This window comes from Pyxicephalus adspersus, chromosome 3 (genome assembly GCF_032062135.1).
Source record: "Pyxicephalus adspersus chromosome 3, UCB_Pads_2.0, whole genome shotgun sequence".
In the NCBI taxonomy this organism is placed as follows: domain Eukaryota; kingdom Metazoa; phylum Chordata; class Amphibia; order Anura; family Pyxicephalidae; genus Pyxicephalus; species Pyxicephalus adspersus.
In genome coordinates this window covers 20,691,119-20,703,203 of record NC_092860.1, presented here as the reverse complement: position 1 = coordinate 20,703,203, position 12,085 = coordinate 20,691,119, and the positions used below count along the sequence as shown (strand labels likewise).

At 37.3% G+C, this 12,085-nt stretch overlaps 1 protein-coding gene across 1 annotated transcript in view; it reads right to left on the bottom strand.

Annotated features, from left to right (window-relative positions):
* SEPTIN9 (septin 9) overlaps positions 1-12,085 on the bottom strand; it is a 174,287-nt gene that overhangs the window by 141,046 nt on the left and 21,156 nt on the right. Inside the window, exon 2 of the mRNA XM_072403810.1 lies at positions 3,759-3,818. Coding sequence (XP_072259911.1) covers positions 3,759-3,818 — 60 coding nt within the window. The remainder of the gene's footprint in view (positions 1-3,758; positions 3,819-12,085) is intronic.

Here is a 12,085-nt window from a genome sequence, read left to right as displayed (position 1 = left end):
TTTTAAAGGAAATCTGAAACAAATACAGGAAAGCCATGCCACCTTCTAGGAATGCTAACGTTCTAGCTTCAGTATTTTTACCACTATCCAGAAACAAGCAAGCAAGTCAAGACTATGGGCCTGGTTTATTAAAACTCTCCAAGGATGGAGAGGATTCACTTTCATCAGTGAAGCTGGGTGATCCATCAAACCTGTATGAATTACTTCAAAGTATTTTTCTATTTGTTTTAAATCCTTGAGCAGATCCATTCCAGGTTTGCTGGATCACCCAGCTGCACTGTTGAAGGTGTATCCTCTCCAGCCTTGGACAGCTTTAGAAATCAGGGCCTTATAATTAGGGATTAGGGATTCTCGTGAAAATTTCCTCGAACTTCAGATGGTTTTAGCGAAATTTCAGCGAACCGGTTTGGCAAAACCATCGGAAGATCTAGAAAATTTTAACAGGAGGATTCGCAGAGAATCCTCCTGTTTGAAATCTCTGGGGCACTAGAGCCTAATTGACCGGGGATCACACACCTTCCACGAGACTAGAGGTAATTAACCTTTAGTGCCGGGAATCACACATCTCCTCAATGAATGTGGCCCGTGGCCCGAGGCAGCAGCATTCATTGGGAATATGCGGATCGCATATCACTGCGGATATAACTGCGGACCGCATACCAGCGAGTTTTTAAAGATCGTTTTAAAAACTCGCTCATCCCTACTAATATTCTAAATACTTTTTGAAAGTCAGTGACTTGAAATTTAAGCCAATAGATCGGCATGGCAGGCAAATATGAATTTTTAATAAAAGAGAATAAAAGAGGTCGGTAGGGTATGTAAATCTATACAATGATGCGATGCATGTTAAACAATAGATTATTGGCTCTTTTACAGTTTTATTGAATAGGGATATTAAATTATAATTGTGCTCAGGTTCCTTTGATAAGTCATTGTCTGTATTTGCTAAAAATAAAACAATTCTCCCACTGCAGGAAGATGAAAAGTTACGCTTAAATGCCTTGTCCTCGAATGACTTATTACTTCAGAAGCTGTGGAAATGATTTGCATGTCTATGTAGCTCATTTCTGGCCATGATGTGGGGGCAAACATAGGACATGAATGTGTTCTCAGGGCAGACCTTGTCTATCACACATTCCATACATAAGTTAGTAGCAAATGATTTTATATAGAGGGATTTGAACTGATCGGTTCCTATTATGTACACCTTGCTTGTACCGGGTTGGACCCACTTTGTCTTCGGAACTATCGTAATTTTTCATGGCGCAGATTCAACAGGATGCTGGAAACATTCCTCAGGGATTTTGCTCCATATTGACATGATAGCATCATGCGGTTGCTGTGAATTTGTTGGATTCACATCAATGATGCAAATCTCCCATTCCACCGCATCCCAAAGGTGTTCTATCGGATTGAGATGACTGTGGAGGCCATTTGAGTACAAAGAACTCATTGTCATGTTTTAAAAAAGTTTGACTTGATTTGATCTTTGTGACGTTATGTTATCCTGCTATGATCATAAAGACATGGACGTGCCCAGCAACATTACAAGGTAGGCTGTGGCATTTAAATCATGGAGAAGCCCAAAGTGTGCGAAGAAAATTTCCCCCACACCATGACACCACCACCAGCTGCATTATTACAAGATAGGAGAGATCCATATTTTTTGCAAACTCTAACCTCACCATTCAAATGTTGAGAAATGAAGACTCATCAGACCAGACAATGTTTTTCCAATTCCCATTTTAGTGATTCTATTTAAATTATAGCCTCAGGTGCCTGCAAATCCCAGTAGCTATTTAATGATTACTGCACAGGTCTAAGGCAAATGCAGAGGACATCAAGTAAGAATATACCTGGATACAGTTTGCCTAGATTGGAGTTTTGCTTTAACATCAGCCAGGCTTTATTATATTAATATTATTATATGGTATTTATATAGCACCATCATATTATGCAGCGCTGTACAAAGTCCATAGTCATGTCACTAGCTGTCCCTCAAAGGAGCTCACAATCTAATGTCCATATAGTCATGTCATGAATACAATCTAAGGTCAATTAAAGGGGGGGAGTTAATTAATCTAACTGCATGTTTTTGGGATCTGGGAGGAAACGAGTACCCAGAGGAAATCCACGCACACAAGGGGGGAAACCTGAAAACTCCATGCAGATAGTGTCCTGGCTGAGATTTCAACCTACGACCCAGCGCTGCAAAGGCCAGAGTGCTAACCACTGATCCACCGTGCTGCCATCCTATATTTCATATTACTGTCAGTCTAACACTGTGTCCATGCTTGCAGGATGGAGGTTTAGAAATGACCATTAGTCCACTTATCAGGCTGGAAGCTCGGTGCACTCATTGCTTTTAACCCCCTCTTTTAGCACTTTCCATTTCAATTAAGAACGTTGTTTTTATATCCATCCTTGACAGCCATTACTTTTCAGATAAGAGGCTCAACCCTCCCCCGCCATGTACATAGAGAATTACAAACTATACATGGACTGATTATCATACAAATAACGCTTATTCATGATGATTTCTTTTACACCTTTCCTCTGGCTCTACTGTCTTGTGAATATAATTGTCTATAAACTTGGCGACAAATATAAAAGTTTAGTGATTATGATGCCGGTGTCCTTTTTAAATGAAAGACCAACTGCTAATTATTTCTTACATTAGGATTGGAATGATAATAATATTTTTATAGCTGTGGGTTCTACCATAAAGATTTCCTTTTACTTTGTGTGCATTTGATGGGTGCCAGAGGAAATCTGAACACAAAAAAAAATATGTTATTTAAGTGAATTCACAGCCCTATATTATGCCCACATTTGTAAAGCCCAGTAAACTGTAAAGCATAAGCGTTTAATATTTAACTAGAAGAAGCATGGGCAGTTTTTATATACTCCAGTGTAAAATGTTTCCTTTGTGAAGGAACTTCCTGTGATAAAGACCAGGCACTGTTGCTCTCTCTCCTTGTGCAGGGAGACTGGTCTTGTACCTGCCCCCTTCTTTAGTTTCATGTAGTGGGTGGGGCTTGTTGGTCCCTCCCATAGCACTGCTCCCTGCACTGGTGTGCAGCACATTGTCACTGCTTGTTTGCCCGGGCTTGCAAAGGCATTTGGTGTTCACATGGATTTAAATAATTTGTGGCTAATGGAGAATATATTTGAATGAAAGTTTTTGTGTCTGAAGTTCATTTCTTTAAAAATGAAGGTATCCATGTCTTTCCCTGATTAACATAAATTCCAAAAAGAGGTTTATTCCTTATTTTGGGATAATGATCTGGGCCAAAGAAATCATATAGAAATTTCATATAAAGTCAATACAGCTGTTCTAGGCGTGTTGGCCATCATCAGTGCAGAGCATGGGTACAATGGGTCTGATTTATTAAAGCTCTCCAATACTGGGCGAAATACACTATATTGGGAGAACCCTGGTGATCCAGCAAACCTGGAATGGATTTAGTAAAGTCATTTGCTATTATTTGGAAATTTTTTTAATGCTGGAACAAATCTATTTCGGGTTTGCTGGATCACCCAGGTTCTCCCATGATAGGAGAGCTTTCATACATCAGGTCCAATGATGTAGTAAGACTTGGAGAACAATATTGGATTATACCCAGACAGGTTATAGTGAGGTTGGGAAAAGAAAGCGAAAGCCCCCCCTTTCACCATCATCATTGGATCAGTGTAAATAGAGCTCATATAGCACAGAAGGTAAAAAAGCATTTATTAGGAATTAATCCAGGACTTACTTGAAGTGGTCACATCGCTGCTGAGTTTGCGTAGTCGCCCACTTGTGGTCCTTGTAATACCTAAAGGAACAAAATCATTTCACAGATTTAAAAAAATGAAATATTGAGTGAGAAAATGAACTAGTGATAGATAGCACTTAGTTCCTTTTAGTACATTTATAAAGAGAAGAATCACAAAATGTTTTTATTGATTTAGTAAACATAAAAGGAATAACAATGAGAAGAACTGTGAGTAGTGGTGGTGGCTTTCAACAGTTCTGCAAAGTATTCAGCTTCTGGTGCGACCAAAAATATATAAATACATATTAAACATTGCTTTTATATAGGGATGGTGTCTGATTCTAATGGCATTTCCCCTGGCTGGCTGACAAATGACAGAAAAGCACAAAGGGAAGCTAAAAGGCATCTAAATAAAGTCTACTTAGTGGCACAAAACTGATCAAGAAAACCTCCAAAGCTTTGTGAATATCTAACATCAAATCACCTGAATCTATGTTAAAACCCAAATCAGACAAATCAATTTAATCATCTCTAATGAAAGTTCATGTACATTTTACTTTTACATTTTACTTATACCAGTGAACTTAATGGGAAACAGGAATGTCTGCCAAAATAGTGTTCTGGTGACATCTGGTGGTATTTTAGTAAACTGCAGCTTCACTTATTTTGGACAACAGATCTATTTTCTCCATAACTTTTATGTTTTTACAGCCATCTGGAATTCCTAACAATTACAATTTGTGTTTACAACGTGATTGCATACAGGTATAATAAAGAAAGAATATGTAAATTATAAAAGATTCTATGATCTATTTCTTAGGACTTCTGTTCAAGTGAAAGTGTCTGGAAGAAGACATCAAAAGCTCACAGCCCTCTGCTCATAAAATTCTATATGAAAGATGGTTAGGTCCCATTTCTTGACTGAGATCAGCTGTCTTATGTGTTGACCTCTTGCTATAAGGAAGATGCTGCCATATTTACTATCCTTAAAGAGTTTTTTTTTTTTTGCAGCACCTTGATAACCTCATTGTTCTCTCTGCACAGCAGAATAAGATAAGGGCCGGGATCAGCATGTGTCAGTGTAGCTGCCAATTGGACACTCAATGTCTCAGGCAATATTCTTTACAATATATACAAAAGGAAGAAAAAGAAGAAATCAAAATATATATGCAAAAAAGTGCCTATTCAAGCAAATATATTTGTATGTGTTCTTGCAAAGCAGAATAAATCATTATACATACATGTTGATGAGCCTATGTTCACTTTGCAAGTGTTCTCATACAAATCTATGGGAGTGCAAAACCTTCTTGAAGAAGGTTAAATCAAGGTCAAAAGTAGGTCAACTGGAGGTTGAATAATTAACTGCAGGTATGACAAGATCTGCATATCAAAACGGTCTCAAACTGATATCATCAACACCCCAATGCATTTCAACAGAGACCCTTTCTGGGCTTTTTACCGATTTACTTATCTGTCATCAGGTCAACTGTTGGCCCTGCTTGCTCAATTTATTAGCTTGGGAAAAGATCCTGAACCACTGCTGTGCTCCTAAAACCAAAAGATCTATATGTCCATGAGAATTTCTTTTTTAATGGTGCTTGTAGCAGTGTTAACAAATGTAATAAAATATATGTACACAGTTTATTAATTATTTTAGGTCATACTATTTTACTTTATATACATACTATATACATACTACTTTTATGTTCTATAAAACTGTAAGGAGAGGGGAAGAATGAGAACAGGGGAAAAGGAAGGAAGGAATAAAGTATGGATAGAAAAAGAAAGGAAGGGAAAGCAAAAGGAAGAGAAGAGAACGAAGAAGGAACGAGGGAACAGAACAAGAGAGAAAGAAATAAAGAAGGAATAGAGAAAGGTGGAAAGGGAAGGAAAGATAACAAGGAAAGAAGTCGGGAGCACAAAATAAAAAAGAAATAAAGAAGGGGGGGGGGGGGAATGAAGCAGAAATGAAAAAGAGGTATAAAAGAAGAACGTAAGTGGTTTGGATGGAAGTGAGACCAGTACAGAAAGAGTTAGAAAGCAAACATAGAAGGAGGTAAGAACAAAAAGGATGGAGAGAAATAGAGAGAGAGAAAAAAAGAAAAAAGAAAGGAAGGAGGTAGGAAGGTAGGAAGAAGGAAGGAATGAGGGAATGAGCAGGAAAGAAGGAATGAAAGATGAAGTAAAGAAGGGAGAAAGAGGAAAAGGAAGTAGGGAAGGAAGAAAGGATGGGGGGAGACAGTGAAAGAAAGAAAGCAAGAGGTGGTGTTAGTATAAATATAGGTTAGTATAATATAAGCACATTTTTTAAATTCGGTCTCGCAACGAATTGGGCCGTTGTTGCTTACCATACACGTAGGCGAGAACGGCCTTTGTATATGCCGCTGGCGAGGCTGAATTTTTGGGACCTGCATGACCAATCAGCAAGACCTGTCAGCTCCGCTCCTTAGATTGCTGTTGTAGCCCTGTACTATGTGTTCCTGGATAGAGAAACTCTATCCAGGAACACAGTGTGAGTCTTGCTGGCTGCTCATGAATGAATGCAGCGTGGGAAAAATCAGAGGATTTTTCCCATGCTGCATTCATTCATAAATGCAAGCCGCATGACTCGGGACTCTGAGAGGAGGAGTATCGAGGCTGCATTTATGAATGGAGATCCCCGGGCACTACAAGTTAGCCCTCATTCTGACCTGTAGTAGCCGGGGATCGCTCATTGACAGGAGGATTCCCACAGCTGTATTTATGAATGCAGCCGCGATAATCCTCCTATAGTGATTTACGATGGTTGCGCAAAATTTCGCTGAACCATCGGAACATCAAGGAAATTTTCACGAGAATGCCAGAGGAATTCTCGCTCATCCCTATACAGGAGTATTTATAGTATCATATCTAAAAAAAACCATCTGTACATTTATTTACTAAAAATCATTGTGTTAATAAAAAAAAAATAAACTGAAATCTTTGTGTTTTCTTTACCCCATCACCTTTTCTACTTACTGAAGTATACAATGTAGTTATAGATTTGCTGGAATGTAAGCGTAATATTTATCTACCTTAAATATTGATTTTTGGATCTTGTACAGGCTGAGACTTGCATTTAACTAAACACTGATAAGAAGCTTTCTGTATGAAAGGGCCATAGTCTGCTTGTAGCATATAGGATCACTTCACCCCAGTGTATACCCATGTGAGATAAGCTCTCATCACAGAATTCTATGTTCTGGGTTTACATTACAGAGAACAGAAATATTTGCCATTCTTTAGTTTACGTGTCATGCTAAAAGAGTCATTGTTGAAACTTCTGCTGATAAGCTGTATTTCTGCATCTAAAGTCTAATGCAGCAACACACAGTACTGATAGTGGGAAGACTGCCATCTAAATGGATAATAAATAACATTCACAGATGATTTGTATGTAATAATATTTGTATGCAGCATCTTCTCTGCTCAGAACATTGTGGGAAGTTGTATTAATAAATGTTAAACAAATTATACTAGCGGCATGTAAAAATACATATATGATGACTTTTATATTAATTACATGACTGTATTTTGCATGCTTATATATGCCTCCTTATAACAACTGCACAGCTGCTGGCTCTTAGTTCTGGCTGTTGTCAACAGGGGAGTCCACTAATGATAAAAAACTAACTAGAATGATTTCTGGACATGCGGCTACTATGTCAGCAGGTTGGATAAAAAAATAAACTTTAAGCTATAGATGAATACTGCCACCCTGGGGCTGGAGGACCATCTTTTTTTACTAATGTAATTGTCATAACAAATTACATGATTAAAAACAGTGCGAAAAAGAAAATTCTGCATATTTTTCAGCCTCCAATAAAAAAAGGAATAAAAAATAGAAAGACTTTAGTGGTGCAAATTAGTCATAATGTCAAATTTCCCAACAAATGCTGACTCTCCCTAACTTGGCCTAAGCATCTAAGCATCAATCACCTCTGGTCATGATAAGGTAATTGTTGTCTGCTGTTGTACTTTAATGCCTAAGTACAATAAAAACCTGCTCTGCTGGTTAAAGACCGATTTTCACTATTCTGTTACACACATACATTTTTAATCCGGTTGGTATGCGTCTTACATGCTGTACCATGTTCCTACAGACAATACAATACAGACAATGCATGGAAGTGATCAACAAAATCCCTGTTTCTTGGGATCATTATTCATAATTGTTGGTTTCTCCTGGGTCCGCAGCAATTTACTTGATATGGAGGGGGCCTCAAGTGTGATCCCTGATATCACTAATGGGCCACACATAATATTTAGTAATTCTTTTAGAGACTGCAGGTATGCACCAGGAGATGGTCAAAGACACTGAATTTGCTGAAGGAGTTGTTAAAGATTAGGGACATGCTTTAAAAACTACAGGGATGGTCAAGAGACTGCCATAAAGAATATTGGCACGAAAACACAGACTACAGTCTGTATGGACCCCAAGGGTTGCATAGAAAGTGCCAACAGGCTGCAGGTTGGGGACCAAGGAAATAGTCTTGCCAACTGCCAGCATGTTCATTGGCATCAAGTACTGTCATTGATTCATCTGCACAAGCTTATTCCACACAATTTTCTTTGCAGAGTGGAAGGCGTTGATAATTGCTCAACACGACTGATAAAAATGTTCAGAATAGACAATGACACATACTTATCTTCGATACAACACTTGAAGTATAATTCATCAAGTATATTCCAAACTGATAAAAAGTGAAGCTCTCCAAATGGTCATTAGCAATGGCAGTAAATAGTGGGATCTTTGCTATATTTATGATGACTATTCATAAAAAAGTCCATTGTGCCCACTTCTTGCATAATCATAAAGCAACTCTCTTTGAAAAACCACCAAGTTAATTCTATTCAGGAGGTCAGCAATGGCAGTACTTAGTATGGATAACCTTTACCAACTGTTAGCTAAGATCTACCTCATAGGGGCTGCTTTGACTTAGCCGACTCATAGGGGTATATTTTTAGAGCAGTTAATCAATCACTGCAATTTAAAATGCATGTACCAGGAAGATACATCTCCAGTGAATGCTTTATAAATATGCCATACAGTCTAGCTTTGTGCCAAGTAGCAGTAAAGTCTATATTGTGTATCTCTGCAAAGTGGAAAGCATGGCCATTGTATATATTGGTGCCCTGTACACGCGTTTACAATCTATGGATAAAAACAACAATTTACAAAATATTAACACACATGGCTAATATTATTTACCACTAATAAATATCACTCCTATTGTGTGTTAATTCCCTCACCTACTAGATAGTAAGCTCTTTGGGGCAGGGTCCTCTCCTCCAGTGTCACTGTCTGTATTTGTTTGTCATTTGCAACCCCTATTTAATGTACAGCGCTGCGTAATATGTTGGCGCTATATAAATCCTGTTCAATATTATTATTAATATATAATAATAATTATATTAATAATAATAATAATAATAATAATAAATAATATTGGACTGAGGGTACAGAAAGACATGTTTGCCTCTATGCCTGTTTTCCTGGAAATGTTTTATCTTGCAATCTATTACGATGAGCTTTTTGATAACATAACATTTTGTTGGTGCATAGATTTTTTTTTCTTTCAAACCTGTTTGTTTTCATTTATAAGTTATACTTTTACTATGCCAAGACTTGATTTATATAGCAAGGACTATTTTGGGAGGACCAGTGATAATGCTACATAATGAATTAAAATGCATGTATACTGATCTCCTCAATTTAAGTGAGTTTATATCTGTACACATATACAGACTAAATATTAAACAGTTTTTTTCAGTTTGAATGACTATGGATTTCAGTATGAATTCCATTAATGATTAACTGATCAGAGGGAATGTTTAGCAAACTATTGATTTTGTTTTCCTTTGATTAAATTGACACATAAATCTGTTTGGCTGAGTTCCATGAAAACATGATTAAAGTCTCATTTTAACAAGGTGCAAGGTTTGCATGCGTAAAGATGAAAGTTGGCACATGTGATTTAATGGGTACTTTATGAGCTGTGACTAAAGCGAATCTGTGTCCAGATCCTGAACAAGTTTCATTTGCCTCCAACATTCTTACATGCAGCAATTGTAGGATCATACCTGATAACCTAGAATTGCTTCTCACAACCACAAGCTCTAGCAATTGTTGGATATTCTACTGGTCACTATATCAATATCAAGTAAACTTGTTTCCTTGTATTGCCAAAAACCCCTCTGCTATCACATTTTTTTCTCTTTGTAGCATTGGGGATCCATCCTGCTTGATCACCAAATGACTAGCGGTAATGATTGATGTGGTTTCCAATGATGTTGGGTCCTCTCCAAAGAAAACACAGCATTGTCTATAAAGTGATAATTCTTTCCTATTCTCACTGCAAATTGGGCTTTATCTCTTTCCCTTTATTAATATTTACCAAAAATGGCTGCAGTTATATCTTAAATTTCAAACTTGGATAGCTAACACAGTACAAACCCCGGTTATTGCTGTCACAGAGCATTAGTACACATGGAAAGACATCCATACCAAGGTAAAAAGAAATAAGATAATGAAGATTTACTACATTTGGGAATGTCTCTATAAAGTTTCAGAATGGAATAGCCACCAGATAAAACTTTATACAACTTGGTCATGAGCCCATCATAAAACTTTCATTGTCAGCCAGACAGACATGCACAATTTTACACTTGTAGGCAGTCATTAAACCATTAAACTGATCTGAACCAGAACTAGTCTCACCAGCTGATTTCTGCTAAACAAAGACACCAGGGAGAGCAGGACATTTAAAACAGACATCAGCTGATAGACACCTTCTTCAATGCAGAAGCCAAATATGGGCACAATATATGGACCTGGTAGGAGGCAAACCAGTAAATCTTCCATGTACAGTGTATGTAATCTACACCAGCCCTTTACCACACCATAGACACATAAATATATATGTGACATTAACCCTCTAAACAGCAGATTCAGGATATGACCACCCAGCAGTTACAGCAAACATTAATTCCAGGTCATTAAAAAAAGACCTAATCATGATGAACTGAGCTGGCAAGAAGAAGAAGAATATAAATTGGATATTACATTTTATGGTTGGTTATTATTGTAGCCTTGGTACACCACTTTTTAATATTGTACATTTTTTCTGGGTACTAGGAATATCAAATAAAAACATGAGAGCTTCTAAATCTAATGTCCTTTTGATACTATTTTATTCTGGTTATCATGCTGATTATCTGGTCTCAGTGACATTGGCCCAAAACAAAGTTCTGATTTATGTTCAATGACTTTGCATGAGAAAGAAGTAGGCAATCTTAACGACAAGTTTACATTAAATATATTAAAGTTTAACATTAAACATTCATAATTTACCATCTGAACCAGTCTCAATAATTTTAGCTTATCCTTTTCATGAATAAAAGATTGACGTAAACACTTGACTTAATTCACCTCACTTTACCTAATTTTACTTTGTTTTACTTTCTTTTATCTCAGCTCACTGGGATTCATTTAACATTACCTAGGGATTCATTGGGATCCTTTTATCTTTACCTACTTTACTGTGGTTTATATAATCTCAGTATGCTTCACCTCATGTTATCTTATTATGCTTTATATACCCTAAATTCAGCCCGCATGATTGTGCTCCATGTCACTTCACCATTCATCATTATTATCTTGTATTTATATAATGCTATTATATTACACAGCACTTTACAAAGTCCTCAGACATGTTATCACTTGTCCCTCAGAGGGGATCACCATCTAATGTCCCTACCATAGTCATATGTCCCTACCACAGGCTAAAGTCAGGTTTTGGGGGAAGCCAATAGACGTACTTGCATGTTTTTGTTGTGTGGATGGAAAGTGGTGTGCCCGGAGTAATCCTACATAAACATGCATGTTTAATTTCACTTTCCTTCATGTTACTTCCCCATGCTTCATCTCATTTCTCTCCTCTAATCTCACCTTTGTTTCATCTTATCTCACTGAGCTTCAGTCATCCACGCTCACTTCATCCCCACTTTACGAAACCTCAGTTCATCTTACATTACCTTACTTCATCCATTTTTTTCATCTCACCTCCCCATGATTTATCTCACCATTACCTAAGCTTACTTCATCTCACCTCACTGTTCTTTAACTCACCTCAGTTCACCTGACCATCTTATCACATCATGCTTCACTTTTGCTCATTATTCTTCATTTAACCTCTTTCCTCATACCTAATCTCACTGTGCTCAGCTCACATCATCTTACCTCAACCACTTCACATCAACATGTCATCTCAACAGGCTTCATATTATTATTATTATTATTATTATTA